Genomic DNA, 21,752 nt, shown 5'->3' with positions numbered 1-21,752 from the left:
AACCAGTTGGCCAATTTCAACCAAACTTGGCACAGAATATCCTCTGATTAATGGATTTCAAGTTTATACAAATGAAGGACCACACCCTCTTTGTAGGGAAGATAATTAAGAAATTCCATAATTACCTGTGAGAATTCTCAAGTAGACTAGATTCAAGTTCAATGACTGTTGGGGTAGGGTGGGGCCACAATATGTAATCTAAGTATTAGCTAGGAATATAAAGGGAAAAATCTGGTGCTGAAGAACGAAAGGGCCATAGCGACTCAGGTGAGCATTGTGGCCCAAGGGCCTCTGGTTACTTGTGCCATTGAAACGTCCAGAGTTGGGACTTTGGTAATTAATTGCTTTGCTGACTTAACATTACATTGATTGTTTAAAGAGAATTAAATTTACATGTGAAAAAAATCTGCTAAAATGTCCATTGAATTTTAAGAGGTAACTGATTTATCTTCTGCCAATGAATCTTCCACTAAAATGTCCATTCACACCTTTTGCAATTCCGCTAAAAATGTCCTTCACCCATTTAAATACAATGAAATACACACGCGACTGACACATAATTGGTGTAAAATAGTCTACCAGAACAACAATACTACTGAAGAGTTACAAATCTGTTAAAAGAATCAATTTTATGAAAATATCACACAGATCAAATCTTTTGAAATGTGATGAACAAGAAATTCCAATGACATGGAAATATTAGAGAAATTTGAAGAAATTTGTAAATGCTATTTGTGTTCAATATTTTCATTATGACATGCTCATGTGTGTTTGTTTTAAAATTTAAAGTTTGACAATTAAAGATAAAGGTTTTTTTTTTAAGAGATAGGGACAAGTTTTTCTTTTTAAAATACCATTTTGATTATTCTTGCCTCAAATTTAATATTTGTGTTGGATATAAGAATCTCATCACTCTCATGATTATAAGCATATTCTCTCCTCATCTCAATCAATTTTGCTGTAAAATCTATGCAGGACACCATTAAGCATATTCACTGCCAAAATTCGTATAAACATGCAAACTTCATTAAACCTCACTTTGGATAGGAAGATAGAAAACAGTGAGGGGATTTAACTTGAATGAAGTTTAAACACATCATTATTTTCATACATAGAAATTTGCTATTGTTGTTACTGGCAATTCTCTTTAAAAATTGACCAATATACCATGTGGAATGTATATCCTTGATTTTAAATTTAGAGAAATTCTGTCAATTTGTATTCTTGGTTCTTCAAATATTTGGATTAATTGATCTGAATTTCATAGCTATACTTTTAAATATCCAAGATACAGTAACTGCCTTATATAGAACAAGCAAGTGTAAAATTAACATTTCTGTTTGAAAATAGGACAGTAAATAAACCCAACTTTTAGATATACTAGGTAAATATAGTGATTTGAATATATAAATATAAATGTACTTCAAGACAATGGTGGACTAAAGAAGTCTATATAAATAGTGGATATAAATAAGTTCTTCGAATTGAGTTTTAAATAAATTTTGTATCTTTAGTAACTATCAACTAATATGTTTCATGAAAGTAAACAATATTAACATTCATTGTCCTGAATATTTCACAATGTTGCTAATAAAAAAATTCCATGTTTCCAAATACCAAGTACAAGTACATTAATCTGTAAGAGATTTTTTTTATTTAAAAATCATAACATTCTGTTTTTACTAATGTCTGTGTTCACATTAATTTACTGTCTAAATTTAGTTTACTATTTACTGTCTAAATGCAGTTTAAATAGGAAAATGTTATAAGTCTCTATATATGTTTCCTAATGTTGTTTAATATTAACATCCCCATTGTTTGAAATTCCGTTCATTGTTTTGGGGGGAAATATGTAGCTGATCATTATTTCAAATTGTTGAACTAGCTTGTGCAAGTTCATTTGTACTGTTTTTATATGCATGGACACAATAGCCTGCACAAGTTGAAACTGAAATCTGTACAAATATTTTTTCCTCTAAATCTGGATTTAGTTAATCCATTATTATGACAAGCGTATTATGACTACCAGTAAATCAGGGGGTCTGTGAAGGTTTAGGATTGATTCTATATTTAGATTCTGTATTACATAAGGCAGCACATGGATCTACCGTATGTATGGTGTTATGACCCTTTTTTGGAAACTCTGAAACTTGTCATATCTTTATGTCTCCTAGTTTAAGTATGTATTATCTATACTATATGATCCAGTCCTCTTTGACCATATGTCAGTCCAGATTGTTTGTTACGCTGAACGATTCACAATGTTGTGGCATTTAAAGATTTCTTTCACATCCTAGCAGAAAAGACTTTTTCAGTGTAATGTTTTGCTATATGTAGAGCATTCTTTAAAGTGTCAATCCACTGGTCTTTTACAAGGAAATAGTGGAAACAAAAATGAAATAAACACGCTATGTAATATTTAGAAATAAGTAAAAAGTCTCAACACCAAGGTGAACTCACTATACATGTATGTTCCCTAAAATCAATATGATATCAACTTTAGGTTAAGTTTTTCTCAGGCAATATGAAAGTATGTTGCTGAAATTTTCTTCAGAAGAATGCATTAATTGATTACCTTTATTTTGGCATAGTTAGGATGCTGGATTAATGAGGGAGTGGAATTTTAATTTATGTGCAGGGTTAATCTTTATAGGCATCAAAGTACTTTTTACTTGAGCTTCAACACACAGGAGCAGTTTATGTGTGGGAATGTAAGCTGGACATAGCAGGGGAATTTCTACCCTCAGAAATGTTAAGATTCAGAAAATGGGTTTTATTTTACTTATTTAGAGTATATTTTGAGACATTTTTGCAGAGGTAGAGTAGAACTCTATTTAGCTGTTTTGAGCTAGTGGAAGAATTTAGTTTTTTTTAAAAAATCATGTTTTACTCTTTTACTCTCAGAATATAGATCCATTAATGAACTTTTGAAAATGGCCGGAGTATTCGACCCTAAATTATTGATATATTTAAATTCTATTGAAAATATCTTAAACGTGATCTGCTTCACTTCACATTATGTTCTACTTCTCGACAATCTAAGATCAATTCTCTGTGAGGGGGTTATAAATATAATGTATTAGTTATCTTCCAGGGAAATTCTATTCATGTTCTAGTACTTCAACCTAATTATCCTATTATTACTATGGTAACAAAACTTTTATATATGAAAACAGAACCCCCAAGTAACTTTTTTTTATGAGTCATTATACCCAGAGTACAAAATTTGTGACATTATTGCATCGTGTCTATAATTATAGCACATCATGTTTCCTGTATTTATCTGTACAGTGGTGCATACTCAGTCAAATAGTTTTGCAACATCTTGACCGATTTACCTAATACCTGTATACAGATATTGACATTTAACATATTGTAATTGTGTTGTGAGTGTGTTTATTTTTCTTCTGCTTGTGGTCCAGGTGCTAAACCAAATGTTCAATTGAAAACAAACAGAAAATTAAAAAAAAAATATAACACAAATTTAGATATAGTTCTTCAAGAATTTTAATTAGAATGTGTTTAACATAATGATTGACTTTGTTTGATATGATAACTTCACCTGGATCAGCCTAGGGTGTGATAATAAAGAGGTTGTGACTTTCACATATCAGATGTACTCAATGTGTACACATTGAATGCATAGAGACATTTTTTCCCTAAAAATAGGGGTTTTTTTTGTTTTGGACTATGTTAGTTAATACCTGTTTGATTTTACATCTCAAAATGAATATTAAATATGCTTGTATAATTTGTTAAACGTATCTTGAAGTGTGTTCAAAATATACATTTTTTTATATTTAATGTCATGTAAAAGATTTATGTATCCTATTTCAAAAATTATTATATATTATTTCATATATGTTGCTTTTGTAGATCTTGTTTTTCCAGTAATAAATTTATAATATTTGTCAAATATTGTTTCAAATTGAGCTCATTTTCGTGGGTTAAACAAAAAAAAAAAATCGCGTCATAACTCGAATCTTTCGCAAATAAACGCGTAACTTTTGCGATAGAACGCGAATCTTTCGCAAATTAGCGCGATATTTCTGCAAAATAATGTTAAAAAAAAAAAGTCAGAAATTTTGGAAATTCAATTTGAAACTTTCGCGAATTAATGCGAAACTTATGATGGATAAGTTAAGAAAGATCAAATACATGTAGTTTACACCGATAAAACTAATACATCGAATTATGAAAATGTTCAAATATTTTGTGAATTTTGATTTCCTTATACATGAAGTATATAAAAATACTGGCTATCTTATGAAGTTTCCATAATCTGATCTTGAAATATGGACACAGTATACCATGCAAATGAAAAAGAATTCGATCAGTAAGCATATGATTGCACAATGGAAAATAACTGGAAATTTTTAGGGTCATGTTCGAGGTTAATTTTCTATTGACCATATATTAAATAGCCTTCATAGACGATTCCAGTATAATTTAAGATAATACACGTCCAGTCAAAAAACAAAACAAAAATAAAAAAAAAAACAATACCAGCAGCAAAATAATTAAGGGTAAACGTACGCGACAATTATGTCTAAAAATGGAATGGATTGTTTGATAAACTGAAGGTTTATTTATTGCAACATACAGTTCACGTACTAAGGTGAACAAAAAACGAAATCATTGTTAGTTTTGCCTCGTAAATTCATAGTTTAGAGTTTTGGACTAGAGCAAAAATGTGCAATTCAAATACAACATAAAATTTATTGTAAAAAACTAATTTTTCAGATGTAAGTGTATTATTTTTTTGTGAATTCGGTGTCATATAACTGTAATTAACTATATTTAAGATACATTAATTATAGTTTGTAATGCTAACCGAGGTGCACAAGTTGTAACTATGTTTATCAGATTTATTATTATGTTAACAACATGTAAATTGGGTTTTTTTATATTTAAGGAATGTTTTTAAGTTTTTTGTGAGTTATTGGTGTGTAAATCACACAGACTTGTCACGTAGGCATATTTCATGAAGCGCTAGCGCGCTTACGTGCCTACGTGCAAGTCTGTGTGATTTACACATCAATAATTCACACTAAACATAAAAACATTCCTTATATTTACATTTTACAAGTTTAAAAGCACCAATAATATACTCAATGTCTTAATATCTTGCTGCCCTATATCGTTACATTTTTATTAACGTCTCTGTAGCCTCATTGTGGCGTCACTTTTGCGCGAGTTTCACCGTGTATATTTCTACGCGTGAGTATACACAAAAATGACTTTCAAATCAATTTCACAGTTGGCTTAGTAGAAAAACACAGCAAATGTAAATATATATAATTATATATATAAAAATATTTTACGCTTGTGAAGCAGAGATTACGATATTTATTGATTTTGAAGCCCGCGACATGCAAACTATAGTTTACGATTGACTACTCATATTTATCAAATACAAATCCGTGTTTCGCTCATTTTTTGTGAATTTGGCGTGTTACAAAAAAAATCACTTTTAACCTTTTGCATATCATGAGATTACAATTATTATGCCTAAATATATTTAGAGGATATTCAGTATTTTGTAGTTGGGTACTGAGTTTATTTCACGAGTGGAGCAGGATTTTTGGTATATTCACAAATACAAATATCAAAAAATCTTGTCTCACGAGTTAAAAGAATTCCACATCCAACTACAACATATTGCCGAGATTTCCCCGGCGAGGGAAGCCCGTCACGACTCGAGAGACGTTCTGCGCGGCGCCCTTCTCATGACGCACTCTCGCCACGTTGAACGGTCGCCGAGAGTGAATATTCTGTTTATTAGTTTCTTCTTGCCTCTATCTTTTTGTGACGCAACGTCATAGACTGATGGTGTGAGACGTCATAGCTAAGAGATTGATTGTTTGTTTGTTTTACGTCCCACTCGAGATTTTTTCACTCATATAGAGACGTCACCATATGCCGGTGAAGGGCTTCAAATTTAAACCTTTACTTGACACCCAGGGTTCTTTATCTTGCCAGTGCCTACCGTGACACGGGGCCTCGATTTTTAGGTCTCATCCGAAGGACCCGCAACTTTCACTTCAAAGTGCCGAGCGTTTGGCGAAGGAACAGTTGCTACCTATTTTTTATCGACTTCGGTCAGTCGTAGCTGCAGAACTGTAGCGTTATGGATTTATATTTTAGTCTTTGACCATAACGCTACAGATCCGTAATGCAAATATGGTGCAATATAAGGCGCAAGATTTTCTGCGCACTTTGAGGATGTATCTCGCCACTTTCCAGCATTGGTCAATCAACTCCCTTTCATTCCCTAATTTTAGACATATTCTATAACCAATCTATATATTTTATCCACCTCCTGACCCTTTCTAGTCGTCTCTACAGACAATAAACTCGTTTGTTGTGAATTTGTTGTCGGATGGCGTAAAATTCACAACACGCAAGTTTATTGGTCTGAAGAGACGGGAGGTCTCGTTATGGTCAAAGAATAAAATATGAAACCATAACGCTGCAGCTAGGTCAGTCGCAGCCGTGATTCGAACACATGACCTTCCGATCACGGAGCGCTCTGCCGACTGATCTACCGTGATGGTGCTAAAAGATTGTAAAATATTGAAAAGTGTAGTCAGTGGAAGTGAGTTTGATTTACCTTACCTAAACTGGATTCCAAAACTTCATGAAAACCCTTACAAACAAGAATATATTGCATGTCAAGTAAATGTCAACCAAGCATCTATGCTTATATCTCACCAAAATATTATAATGTGAAGTAGAAACTTCGGACGCATTGTTCTTCAACATATTCAATATCAAATTGGATTATAAAAATTCCGAAGAATTTTTTAAGAATTTAAAATCTCGAAACTTTTTAAACATAGATACATCAAAACATGCATGTCTTTTCTGCGCTTTATACAACCATTCCTCACGAAAATTAAAGAGTTGGCTTTTTGACATCAAAGGCAAATGCTTCCTCAATACAAATGGAACTGGTAAATTTTCATATTTTGTGATTGGATATTATTCTGATTCTACATCAAGTACTCTGAAATTGATATCAAAAAGATTATGGAGTTCCTCATTGACAATATTTGTGTAGTTTTTGGAGACCAAGTCTTCCAACAATCTGTTGGAATTTTCATGGGCATTAACTGTGCTCCTTTTTTAGCCGACCTTATATTACTGTGAATCAGAAGAAAAGGAGAAGAAAAAGAACATTCTTGCTGTGGCCTTTAACTCAACATTTTGGATATATCAACGACATTTTATAAACTAAAAGGTTACAATCATTCATATGTCAACTCGATATATCTCAGTGAACTCGAAATAAAAGACACTGCATACTCTGCCACAACTTTTACTGACTATAGACGACGTCACGACGATAATGCCACTAATAACTGTATACTCCCAGTAACATACAGAATGACTTCAGCTTTTCCATCGTCAACTTCCCTTATTTGTGAAGCAATGTTTATGTCTCCCAACATATTCGATACTCAAGAACATGCTTTGAGTACGATCAATTTTTAAACCGAGGCAAGCTACTAACAAATAAGTTGATGTTACAAGGACTTTTACAACCCAGTTTAAAGTCAGCTTTTTACAAATTCTACGGTTGTTATGATAACCTATCGTTGGATTGATTTTGTCTGAATGTTTCATACCATTTGTTTGGTCACTGCTAGGGTACTTCATCTACCTAATGAATACATAGGGCTCACGGTGTGTGTGACTGGTCGACAGGGAATGATAACTCTTCCTAGGCACCTGATCTCAGCTCTGGTGTTTCCAAGGGCCGTATTTTTGCCCTGTTCACGATTCGTTTTGTTTGCTTGATTTGTGAGATTGGACGCTCTTCGTTGTCTTCTTTTACATTATGAATCCTCACATTCATTTTCCCTCGAGATGTAGTTTTACATTCTTATAAAAGAGTGATTATACAATTATCTTCTCTTATCCTCATTATCAATCACTTATCAAAAAATATATATATCAATATGAAGTGTGTCTTCGTCCGTATTTTTTATGCATGTAAATGCATATCGGTAATTCATTTCTTATGTATATGTCTTTCTGACATATTTTTCTATTTATCAATAAAATCAGAACAGGACAGAATAATATTTCTTCTTTAGAACCCAAAATAAAAAGCTGTCCGTGTGTCGGAAAAAGGGAGCGGGTGGGCAATGCACTGACGGTTACTGTTATCAAATAAAGCTTTCGGTAAGGGACCACACAGTAGTAAAATATAATGGTATCGCCTGCAAAAAATGAAATCGAAAATCGCTTAAAGATTTTTTTTCCGTTTGGGTGGGGTGGGACGGGATTCTCGATTGGTAACATTTCTATTGAATATGAATCTTAATATTGAAAGGTTGAGGTCAAGAGAAGTTTCAAAAGAGGGTAAAATGGCTAAGAGTACTGTTTTGTTTTAGGGTCTTGATAACCAATTTATTGAGCATTGTTCCCAAATTTAGCAAAGAGTACGTTGGACACAAAATTAATATAAACTAATATACAAGTAAAAACATATTTGAGCAATTCTCAATCGGATTATGTCGGTAATTACATGTATGTCGGGCCTCCTAAATAATATAAAAGATAAGTATGTGTATATAACAAAACCTTGACATAACAATATATATTGATAAAACCGACCAACAAACCCATTGCTGTACTGATTACATAATCTTTTAAGTACTTCAGACCTTATGCAGAAAAAGGAGAGGTGGGGGCATATCATTACCGTTACATTTTCATTACCGCTACATACGGTACTCATTACCTATACAGAAAAGGTTACATTACCGCTACATTTAAAAGTATACATTACCGCTACATTGCCTCTTTCGTTAGTCAGCGGCTTATGCACGTACAGGTTGATTAAAAGTACAAAATAATACATACATAAGACCTGTTTCCCCTGCTCACCACGGGGAGGTGAAAGTAAGACTTTAAGCAGGATGTATTTTTCCTCATTTTTTTTATTTAAAATCTATCTATCTACATTTTAGGAAGTTTTTAAAAAAGAGCATTTGTAGAGCTTTGAAGGCCATTTGCTTGACGTACAGTACTGCTGTCTGGAAATCTCTTATAATGAATCATAATGAAAGAACTTATATACAGTGGCATTGCTGGCTGATTCGATATGAAGCGGTAATGACTTGTAATCGGCAAAGGTCTTATTGATAAAATGTAGCGGTAAAGATCACCCGAAATTTCGAAGAAATGTATAGAGGTAATAAGTTGAAATTTTTCGCAAGGGGTAATGTTGACCTCCCGGACAGTTGCCCAATTTTTTTTTTAATTGTAGAAAAATGGAAACGCACTACCTTTGTAAATGGAATACAAATACATGTATCATAAAGAACATATGCCTGCAGTTTCATTTACTCAGAACATGCCCTAAGCAGTTTAAATTTCATCGCTTTTGCGTATATCCCATTTTTTAAAAATTTTATTTTACTCACTATTTTCGGAGGAGGGGGATGTTATTATTACATCATTATTATTTATATATTCTATTTAATATATTGTTTCCTGGTGTTTTTTTTTTCGTTTTTTTTTCTGTATACGTACCGGGTATATATAAACTAGAACGTGACGTAACAAAGAAGGTTTATGTGTCGTAACAATTGTAATGACGTCACAATGCTTCTAAAATGGAAACCTAAAAACTAAATATCTATGCGGTTCATGCAGATCACCAAATGGCTCAAGCTTGGGGCTCTGTGGCAGCTTACGAACCTCCAAGTGAAGGCTATCATATGTCGGCTGTTCAAAGATGTCGCCACAACGCTGTCACCTATGTCCTTCTGGGTCACTTTTCTTGCACTGTACATGTTCTTTTTCCATATGAACTACACATTTCTGCAGCGATGTCTACAGATCGCAAGGAAGGAGAATGTCGGACCAATTTCCAAGCGTTCAAGACCCAAGATCAGCCTGCTAAAGAAGGAGACCCGCAGTGGCCGCATCTATGGTTAACTTTTTAAACACGAACTTTCTCGCTTTTTGCTACAAACAGTTCATTGAAGTTTATTGTGGTTATGCATTTTTCGAAATATTGTTAACTTCATACAGAATGTCAATTTATGTTAAATACACTCGAATTACTTCGTAGTTTCACTTTGTCCTTTTTCTTTGTGCAGTACTAAAATCACTTATTAATGAATCAACAGAGAGAGCGAATTTTCACTCTTCTTTTAAGCCATGATTCCCCATTATCACACGGAGATTCAATCGTGATGACACCCGCCTATGAAACCGGATTCGCACTTAAATTTCTGAATACAAATTTTTAATTAATGTAATTAGTAAAGTTGCAGTTTAGATGTCAACTATTCCTGCAATATTTAAATAAAAATGCTCGTTTTGGAAGCTTGTTTGATTGCAAATTCCACATGTCATTAATTTTCTTACGTCATATCGTTTACAGTATCCGTTAACATAGTCTAAAATGATGATCTGTGTAGAGGTTATTGCATGATCAAGCTAGCTCAAACTAATTTATCATTTGTCGTAAATTATTAATTTCTATACATATAATTGAAACATGAAATCTGAATCACCATAGATTTTGCGAGAAATGTGTAGGAACAGAATACTTAATTCAAGCAGATTTCCGACAAGCAACCGGAAATTAATCACCACCATGGGTGGATCCAGAAATTTTTCCTAAGTCCACACCAACCAAAAAAAAATTAGCTTTTTAAATGTCCTTTCTTTTTCCATCATTAACATCCCTCTAGTTTTCACTATACCATACCATATCTTCCCGACGTTTTCTTATCTAATACACTTATTGTTAACAACATGTAGGGGAATGAGACAGAGTATATTTTAATTAAGCCCCTAACCAAAGTTAGCAAGATTTGTAACATAGTAACGTCCAGTCACCTTAACTCTTAGTGAAAGTACATGTACTTTTTTAGTTACTCAATACTGAAGACAAAGAAACTCTTAATTTTGTGGGCAAATTCATAAATGATAACATGTTGTAGTAACCATACACCTTTATATATAGTATTCCCTTTAACTGAAATAGTACAATATTATTGTTGAAATGAGCAATTAATGTCATTTACAAATTGTTATGCTATCCATTGGCATATCTTTTCCTTATTATTATAATAATTTCATACTTGACTGTTATGGGCTCTAAATTAGAAAATAAATGTTCTGTTCTGTACTTTTAAATATGGACATCAACATGATCAACTGTAAATTCATTTTTAGACAACGATTGAGGCCCATGCAAAAAAGTCACCATTGTCTCGTATTCTGTCATACCCGTGGGTTATATATCCACGGGGCTCCCATACGCTGTTCAACGTACATTGTGTATGTCATGCATAATTATTTAACAGTTTGGGGATTTTAAACAAGACATTGCCTTGTTAATGTATGGTTCAAGAATGCGTGATTACTGTCAAGAAATGGAAATTTGAGGGCCGGTTTCTTTTCATTGCAAACCGTTTTATTGAAAAGAATATACAAGGGGGTAATGAATGTAACAAAATCGATCTACTTTCTCCTTCTTCGTGAGGCAAGTGGATTGGAAATTCTACGAGGTATTGATGTTCTTGATTTAAAGTATCGGTACTTCGCTGGTTTGTTTTGTATTTTGTCTTGTTTTGCTGGTCAGTTTGACCTACATGTGCAAAGAGATCAGGGGTGTGAAACCGTCGGACCAATGGAATTAACTCTACTCTGGAGGTGCGACCAATCGCGCTTAGAAGCCTTGACACGTGAGTCGTCTACACGTGAGTCAATATAACTTGCCGCGGTTAGTGAGAAGAAAACCATACTCGAGTAGGTTGCGGTCACATTAACAGGTATGATTGTAATGCCATCTAAAAAAAACTTGACTCTTCAATTAAAGAAAGATTTTTACTTTTGGAAAGTATGCGTTGATTAAATTATTTCCATCTATATAGTTGCGCAACAGTGTACATGTGTGTAATAGCATTAAATTACATATATTATCAATGGATTGTCTGATAATTCTTAAATGTTGTTCAGCTACCGGAGTTTTAAATCCAAGTTCATGCTGATTTATTTGACGAGTGATTTTTTTTAATTTAATGAAGGAGCCAATTAATTAACCACAGCTATTATAATTATATATAAATTATAATTATGAAAAGAATGATCAAGGTCTGTTTTATTCGCTAGAGCAAAATGAAGTTTACACAATTATAGTTTGTGTGCATGGTTTTATTTATTTTTATTATGTTTGTTTTGTTGGTTATATATATATATATATATATATATATATATATATATATATATATATATATATATATATATATATATATATATATATATATACACAAATTTTAGGAAGTTCATTCTGCTGTGTCCAGCTATCCTCTTCAGTTGCCAAAGCTACCGAGATATATACGTCTTGAACTGTTAGAGTTAATAATCCTGAGCTGTGTCTGGTGTCATTAAAATTCACAACAAAGAAACTGTGTCCGAGAATGCAGTCCAAAATTCTCACTGGGAACTTTACCTTTAAGTCATTAAGGCCACCGGACTTGTCTAATTGTACAAAAAGGTATTAACATCCATCTGCATGATGCATGAATATTTAATACTTTTCTTAGTGAGTCCTCTGGACATTATAAATTAAATTCAAATTCCATATTCACACTTGAACAGAAGTTGTTCAAAAACATTGGAAGAAAATGTCATTTAATGCTGGTACGAAAGCAAGAGTCGTTGCCTTTTTTAAAAATTTTTCATGAGAACGTTCTGAATTCAGCATATCTAGAATTGTAGTAGATGTGACATAATGAAAAATCATCAATAAATTTAGACTGAAAATTACCTATTCATGCATCTTTATTTTAAAAAATGTTACTAAAGTGGTTTGATTATATAGTCATTTTTGGATGTTCAAATATGTTTCTAAAGTGGTTTGATTACACATTTAAAGTCATTCATTTCAGAAGATTGTGTAAATGCCTTTGAAATGATGATACTAAAGAATTTTTGTTTACGTAACTTTTTTTCTGCAGAATTTTTTTTTACATAAGTGTTCCCAGTGACTCTTTTCATAACTTCCCATTAACCTAAAACTGTGTCAGTTAATCATGACAATATGTGTATTAAACTGTCACAGATGTTATCATTATTTTGATTTTGTATTTTCAGAGAACTGTGTGAATATTTTGAGAACAGTTATGACCTGAACGAGAGCTTGTTCACTGCACTAAAAGGTATTGAATTCCAGACAAATTTAAATGCTATACAAAAGGGACAAAGCACTTTGATCTTTGAGTGTGCAGTCCCCATATTCTCTGTTTCTGCATTACTAATTCATTCTAGACAATGTAGTATGCATGGCAAATAAAGTATGTACAACATGTTCATGTTAGATAATGTGATAATTATCAAATTCTGTCCTTATAGTATTATACCCCGGCTAACCAAGTTTGGGGTGTATACTGGAATTGCTTTGTCTGTCTGTTGGTGCAGTTGCATCTGGTCTGTAACTTTGTAATGGAGAAACATTAAAAGCTCTCATTTTACACAAAGATTGCTTTTGTCGAGAGTATGTGTCATGACCTTGACTTAGGGGAAATTGGAGAAATCCAAGGTCACTGACAGAAAAAGTGTTTTTGTGACCAGTCCATAACTTTCTTAATTTTTGTGCTTGACACAAAGATTGCTTATGACCTAAGGCCATGTCATGATCTGACCCATGTTTATTTGGGGGCAAGTTCATGGTCCCTGACAAAAAAAATTTACAATTTCCACCCTGGCCTTATCTTAATGGAATTAAAAAACTGGAGGTTTGAACTTAAATCAAAGATTTTTTTTATGACATGAGGACATATCCTGCCCATGACCAAAGATCATTTGGGCAAGTTCAAGGTCATTGATAGGAAAAAGAGTGTAATTCATGCCTGGTCCATAACTTTTATGAGAAGAATGACTTTCAAGGTTTTAGTTGACACCTACAGGTGTGACATGACCTGGGTCAAGGTCATTTAGTTAAGTTTTATGTCACTTTAAGAAAAATGTTATAATCCATCTCTAGTACACATATATAACTCTAATGGAGAGACATGAGTAGTTTATATTTCACACAAAGATAACTTATGACCTGGGGTGTGTCATCACTCATGATCTTGACTTGAGGTCAAAACATTTTAAGAAAGTTACATTGAAAGCAACATATTTAATAAAAGAATGTGCATTGTATAGGTATCATTTTGTGCTTGAATTTTAATTTCTTTAAGGGGTTCAAAAGGCCTTACAAAAGTTTATCACTGGAATGCTTCTTCATTTTTAGGAGAATTAAAGAATTTTTTCAGATATGGTGTTCATTCATTTTTTGTCTTTTTGTGTTTTAGATGACTCTGTGTTTTACAAATGCCCAGACAGATTGCGTCTGCCACTGATTTTCTACTTCTGCCACACTGCCGTGGTGTACGTCAACAAACTTATGTTAGCAGGCCTCATCAATGTATGTAACAAAAATTAAGATGTTTTAATTTATGAACAAATAAACAAGTACAAAAGCAGTGACATATTTATTGGGAAATTCATTTCCCCTGGATCCAGGGTTCAAAATGCAGTGGGGCTCTAGTGAGTGCTCATATATTCAAAATGACACAAACTGATATTTTACTTTATATGTCATATATTAAAAATGTCAAAAGCAACATAATTATATATACAGAGTGCAGATAAGTTCTATCATGTTTTTATTGATATTGTAAACATTTCTCATTTAATTTTCAGGAACGAGTGAACTTGGAGTTTGAGACAATGTTTGAGACTGGTGTTGATGAAATGTCCTGGGATGACACCGTAAGATTCACATTTATTCTACAGCTCAAATTTTATTTTTTAGAAATTCAATTCTCTTAAACTCTCATTTTTTGTAATCAGGAAAATTACCGTATGGGTGGCGGCTACAAATGGCCATCTGTTGACTCAGTGGTGGAGTACCGGAGAAATGTACGAAATGTGGTCCTGAAGGTGATACACGACACACCGCTAGAACTTCCTGTTACTATGGAGTCACCATGGGTTTGTAATTTTTAAAAATACCGTGGATTATTCTTGAAATTTTTTTTGACAAAAGTTTAAGGAATTAACATACACTTTTCAGGAGGGCAGTTATTTTGCTATAGTACACAGTAGTCAGCAACATATAGGATAATATATTTTGCAAACGTGAACCTATATTTTGTAATGGTGGCGTTTCTTTGTAGTGGGCAATCCTGATGGGAATTGAGCATGAGAGGATCCATTTAGAGACCTCCTCGGTATTGATTCGTCAGCTACCTGTTGAATTGGTCACCAAACCAAAGGGTTGGGTGTATGCCCCATTTAAATGTGGTAAGATGATATCTGTTTTACTATTAAGACATCAAGAGTAAAGAATACATATATGTTGGAAAAATTACGTGATTGATAAATGCAGGTGGAAGAGTTGAGGAGAATCCCCTGATATCTGTTGAGGCACAAGATGTCACTTTTGGAAAGCCCAGAGAGTTCCCATCCTATGGATGGGACAATGAATATGGAGAATTTTCCACCAGGTGAAAATCGTTAAAACTTTTCAGTGATGCTGTACAGTTAAATTTTTTAAGCATGAAAAAGATATAACAAATCTTTGTATTTAGTGATTAAGATCTGACTCAAATCTGCATGTCTGTAACATTGAAGTTCAAATTTTAGAGTTCCTGCATTCGAGGCCTCCAAATTTATGGTAACCAATGGAGAATTCCTGGAGTTTGTTGAGAGTGGGGGGTATGAGGATGAGAAGTTCTGGACTGAGGAGGGATGGAAGTGGAAGCAGTACAGACAATCCAAACACCCCGTCTTCTGGGTGTGCAATCACGGTGAGGGGCTATAATTAAGGGACCGTGCAGCCAATCCAATGGATAATTTTGTTTTTTAAATTCAAGTGAGGATATATGGGAATTATTTTCAATGTACACCAAAATGTTATCTATTTAGAGATAACGTAGATTTTATCTCAATGTACATTTTGTACTTCAGTTCTCTGAGGGTGGTGGGTGGATTTTTTGAATTGTAAAAGTGGTACAGTACACAAAAGAGCTAAAATGATATATATGTATAGAACCTAATGATGTCTCTTACAGGATGTAAAGGAGGTTGTGGGGCTGATTTGGCTCAGTACTCCCACTGTCACCTCCCCAATACTGTCAGTAATGGGGTTATGAATGGATCACTGACAAATGGTCATTCCAGGGAGATCATCAATGGAGGAGAAAAGAGAAATTACATGTAAGGACTACCATATTTATGTGAACCAGTATAAATCTGAATGAAGGATTGGGATAGGTATATTAATTTGAATTGAATTGTAGCTAAAGAAATGATCTATTTTGACAGGTACAGAGCCATGTTTGATGTGATGCCTATGCCCCTTGATTGGCCAGTGGATGTGAACTACCATCAAGCTAGGGCTTTCTGTGCATGGAAGGGTTTTGGATTCCGACTTCCAACAGAGGCTGAGCGAAATGTGATGAAAGGAAACAAGGTGAGGGTCGTTTGTTAGGTTGTTTGTTATTTCTGTCACAGTTTCTTCTGAGTTTCAAAACTGATCTTCAAGGAGCAAGACTGTATCTAACAGATGTTTAAACTCTTTCAGTTGATGAAGAATGGAGGAACAGAGGGTGACATCATTTACCAGAAGAAACCAAAGGCCAATATTAACTTACAATATGGCTCATCAACAGTATGTCGTCTGTACACTTCATATGCAGCCAAAGTTTCATTTCTTCTATCGTTACTTGCTCTACTTTTCGAGAAATTTCAAATAACAAGGATAAAAGTTACAAATGTTTAAACATATTTTTTTAATTGCAGCCTGTCAACATGTACCCAGGCAATGAGCTTGGTTTCCATGATATGTTTGGCAATGTGTGGGAATGGGCAGAAGACCACTTTAATGGTCTGAATGGTTATAACAGCCACTGGTTTTATGATGATTTCTCCTCTCCTTGCTTTGATGGCAGGCACAACCTTATCCTGGTCAGTGTTTTATGTTGAGCATATGATTTGCAAGAAATCACAGGTTTCTATGAATAAAGTTGAATGAATTCCATGCAAATTTCATTTCTTTAGGGTGGATCCTGGATAGCCACTGGTGATGAAGCGTCAAAGTTTGCCAGATTTGCCTTCAGACGACACTTTATTCAGCATGCTGGATTCCGCATGGCAAGATCTCTACAACAAGCAGACAAAGTAGACGTTCCAGCAAGACTTATCAAGGATGAGGTCTTTGTTCTGGGTGTTGGAGTAGAAGGTAAGGAGATAAGTTCCTTGTTCAGTTCTGTATGTAATTTGTAAAATGGCACACACAGTAATGTCTAGAGGATAACAAAGACATTTACAGAGCAAATGGTAAGCAACATACTCAATGAATAATTCTGTTTTAAGACTTTTATTTCATTGAATTTTTGCAGAGAAGGAAGTACCTAATGAGGATGAGATGGAATTTAAATGGGTGCCCACGACCAATTACCAGTACGGTTTTGATACTGAGGACTCTCTGTATGGAATTCTGGAGATGGAGTTTGGATTCCGTGATTCTTTTCCACATTGTGTAGCTCACCATTGCCTCTCCCTACAGAAGGCATATAAATGTGACACCAACTCAGCTGTATGGCTGGGGAGTGGCACAGGGAGGGGGCCACTAGAACTTACCAATGTCTTTCAGAATGTGAGTTAAGATAAAAATATTGTTAGAGTATTTTGGATTAAGAGGTTTAATTTTGCAGGCATTTCATACTCGGCACATTGTGGTTGGTGTCGGCAAAAACTGAAAGTTTATGTACAGTGTGACTTTTATAACATACATTATTTCCTATCCAGCTTATAACACGATATTTGATTGGATAGCAAGCCAGGTGTAAATTTCCCTATACCCGGCTTGAGCCAGGGGTAAATAATGTGACGTCACAATACATAGTTTCTCTATCACAAAAAGCAGATAACATGACATCACGATGCATTGTAGCACTTAGTAAATCTTATCGATAGTTTTAAGCACCATTGATTGGACTTGCGTTTACAAAGAATTTATTTGGTTACATAGGAAATAAATCTGTTATCCAGGTCCAATCAAGGGTGTACGGGGATTTACTCCGGGTTGTATTCAGCCTCAGGGTGTATGGAATAAAACCAGGGGTAAATTCCCGTATACCCTTGATTGAACCTCGATAACTACGTTAATAATATACTGTATTCACTGATTCCTGATTTTGCTGCTTCATTTAGAGCTTGTAACTCTGCAAGTTGTTTTCTCCCAGTATCATACTGCAATTAATTAGGCTTTAATTCTTTAACTAGTATAGTAAAATGCAAGTTCACAACTCTTGTTCAGTAACATTTGATGGAGAAAAAAAAGGCTAACATTAAAATTGTCCATGTTTTGGTTGTAGGTATTGGGTATAGACTTTGCAGCCAGGTTTATTGATGCTGCAGAAAAGCTTCAGAATGGTAAAACTCTTACCTATAATACAAGCAATGGACAGCAAAAGATGGCTACCATGACTGGAGTTTATAAGCCTGATCAAGCAGTATTCAAACAGGTATGTCCCCTCAAATTGTGCAAGAGCACAACTCTTGTTGGAGAAATTCTTAAGTATTCATGAGAAATTCTAGTTGAATCAAGCTATTAATTAATGTTTTTGTTTTAGATGACATGGATACCCAATGAAATTTGCGATCATAATATGACCATTGTCACATTCCTGGACAGAACTATGAATGCTAAAGGTAAGAAAAGACAACGATGACTGTTTTCTTCCATACAGTAGTAATAGTTTTAAACTAAAACCTAAAACTATGCTTTTGGACTTCAGATCAGTCATCTATGATGACTTCATATTAATGCATTAATAGTACAGTGTATTTTATAGATGTCGTAAAAATTTTGTCAATTCCAAAATATAATATTGGAATATGAAAAAAAAAAGAAAGAAAGAAAGAAAGAAATTTCACAGAGATTTTAAATCTTATGGCTGTGGATAATAACATTTTCAAGGCCTTTGCTTATATCCACATGAGTACTTTAAGTTGCTTACCTTTATATGTAATACTTAACTGTTATGAGCTTTTCAGGTATTGAATAGGTTTGATATTTTTCTGGTTAATATCAAACAGTATTCACCACTTAAAAAGTCCATAATTGTTTTATTGAACAGTCCAGAATTAAATAAACAAAGGACATTGAAGGCAGCAAAGCAACAATTTTTTTTTTGGTCAAACTTCTGTTGCAGATGCATAATTGTTTTATTGAACAGTCCAGAATTAAATAAACAAAGAACATTGAAGGCAGCAAAGCAACAATTTTTTTTTGGTCAAACTTCTGTTGCAGATGAGGTTTAAAATGTCCATTTTACAAGTTGCACAATTTATATATATATACATATATGGTCAGATATTTACTAGTAAGACACCATTTTCCATTATATGCTTAGACTATCATCCTCTGACAGGTTTTAACCTTCATATCCATTATTAACAAGATTATTAGACAGGCGCAGATCCAGGATATTGAGTTAGAGGGGGCACTATTTAATCAGTTGGCAAGGGGTCTTTGTACCATGGTCTATCAGTGAGTCAGGGACAGTGTCCTTTTGGGGGCCCCGTGGCAAAGTCCTCTCAGCTCCTGAGAATCAGCAATTTGAAGAACCTCATTTTAGCACATCTATCCTTATTACATCAATGTATGATGGTGAACAAGTTTCCATGATTTTTTTCTTTTTAGTGGGGGTGCACACCAGGAGCACCCCTGCTTGAATCCACATGTGTTCAAGATATCATTTGGGATTACACAGTTGTGGAAAGAGTCAACACCACAATATTGTACAGATAGACAATAACCTAACCCATTCTTGTATTTGGTTGGGGTAAACATTGTGCTCCTAGCTTCATTGTTTATCCTTGGGGTGGTTTTTGATGCTATTGCTGTCTTTACACATGTGGGTTGCTGATACGTCATCGTATTAGACACATTCCAAAAATATTGCCATTCTGGTGAAATGAAAATCCTTACACGATTCTGGAAGTTAATAAACTACTAGCATACAGAAAAAAGTTGCTTACCACTGATTCTTTTTATGATCGCTCATATAAGCACAAAAGTATGTATAAAAATCTTATAGTAAATGCGAGGGTGGCTAAATTCTATGGCATGTATATATTTTCCTGCACAATTCTTTTTAAACAATAAAGCCAGGCATGTAGCATCACTTTTCAAAGGGAGGAAGGCAGGCAGAAAATAATTGGGAATTTAAAAAAAAAATAAAACTGACACCCCCCAAAGTTTAAAAAAGAGTGGGGAGGGGGGCATTCCCACGGCTTTCTTTTCGATTTTTTTTTTTTTTTGACACAGTAATGTGGGAGAGTTTAACCATACAACAAGAAAGGGGGGGAGCTTTCAATAAAAAAACTCGCGTACTAAATTAATAGCAAAAAAGTGGGGGTTAGGGGTTGATACTATGTCCCTAAGTACATCACCAAGAATGGTTAGGATGGGGATATGCTAGTCCTCCCCAGATTTGATTCTAAATACCCTAGTAAAACACTGACTCCTCCTCAGACTTAAACTATTTTTCTTTATCACAGCATGGCTGGCCAGATTATGGGAAATCACTGTGAAGTCTGGGATTGTTGTCATCGTCTCCAAGCAAGCTGAATGGAGTCAAGAAAATCTGGCCCCATTTCTTGGAAATAAGTAAGAATTATTTCACGTTAATTTGTAACATGTACTTCGTTTTTATGTTTTAAATGGAAATATATCCCTGGAAGCTCAAGGTTTAGGTAGTTTTTAGAATAGTTTTGTGAGTTATTTTAGGCCCATTTTTGTATACTAGTAATAAAAGCAATGCCTAACAAAAAATAAATCATTTATTCATATTTCCTAAATGTTTGGTCACAAAAGGGGGCCTGTTCCCTCCCCCCTAAATCTACCATTGTTCAATTATGCTATTAATAACTTCAGATTGTATTGTTTAATTTTCTATATGATTAATTTTAGACTGGTATTCAAAGAAACCAAGGATCTGAAATACACAGCCAAAGAAGGGGAGCTAAATGCTCAAGTCACCGTCTGGCAGCGCCAGTAATCTACCCTTACAAGCAGGGAATTTTGTTTTCAAAATGACACTTTTTATACACTTATCATGTTTATTGTTCATGTTATTTTTGATTGTTGTTCTGCAATTTTCAGAGACTTTTACATCTTCATATTTTAACGTTACTTAAGAATCAATCATGTTTTTGCCATTATTTGTTTTTTGAAGAACATGTTATCACGTGCCTGTATTTTGTAATACTTAACTGACATTTGTTGGTAGAAGTTGGATGACTTTACATGTTGTATATACTTATTATTCCTGTTCATGACTATTTTTTATGGATCTTTTTATTAGCAGACACCAGTGCATTATACTGTATTATATTTGCTCAGTTCAGTAGCCGTTTCATTAATTGTGAAGACTACAGATATTTTATGGTTGAAGCAAATTTAGTGTAATAAACTTTAAACTGTTCTTGGTTATTTCTTTGGCAGTTCAACATTTTATTATATATATGACAATTAAACCTTGTCATGTGGAACTTAGTAGAACCAAGGAAAAAGAACTTCATTATTTTGAGGTTAAAATACATAAAAGTGGATGGACTTCCAACTCACTTCAACATACCCTGGTATCTATGGTATTTAAGAAACTGAAGTTCACTGTAGCAAAGGCCATATATATATGCAGACCACATCAAGCACA

At 34.0% G+C, this 21,752-nt stretch overlaps 1 protein-coding gene across 1 annotated transcript; it reads left to right on the top strand.

Annotated features, from left to right (window-relative positions):
- The first annotated feature begins 11,773 nt into the window (after positions 1–11,773).
- Positions 11,774–21,533, top strand: LOC133184197 (uncharacterized). The gene is made up of 19 exons (XM_061319130.1): positions 11,774–11,804; positions 12,313–12,529; positions 13,129–13,193; positions 14,334–14,446; positions 14,725–14,793; positions 14,875–15,015; positions 15,201–15,327; positions 15,413–15,530; positions 15,670–15,833; positions 16,098–16,242; positions 16,351–16,498; positions 16,610–16,696; positions 16,828–16,992; positions 17,086–17,266; positions 17,427–17,683; positions 18,405–18,554; positions 18,663–18,741; positions 20,596–20,704; positions 21,008–21,533. Exons 2-19 carry the CDS (start codon positions 12,453–12,455, stop codon positions 21,093–21,095), a joined length of 2,283 nt encoding a protein of 760 aa, XP_061175114.1. The 5' UTR covers positions 11,774–11,804; positions 12,313–12,452; the 3' UTR covers positions 21,096–21,533.
- Positions 21,534–21,752: the final 219 nt, after the last annotated feature.

The sequence above is a fragment of the Saccostrea echinata genome, unplaced genomic scaffold (genome assembly GCF_033153115.1).
Source record: "Saccostrea echinata isolate AGI-Se365-2 ecotype Australia unplaced genomic scaffold, CSIRO_AGI_Sech_v1 ptg000010l, whole genome shotgun sequence".
Classification (NCBI taxonomy): Eukaryota; Metazoa; Mollusca; class Bivalvia; order Ostreida; family Ostreidae; genus Saccostrea; species Saccostrea echinata.
This window is presented reverse-complemented; position numbering and strand designations above follow the sequence as displayed.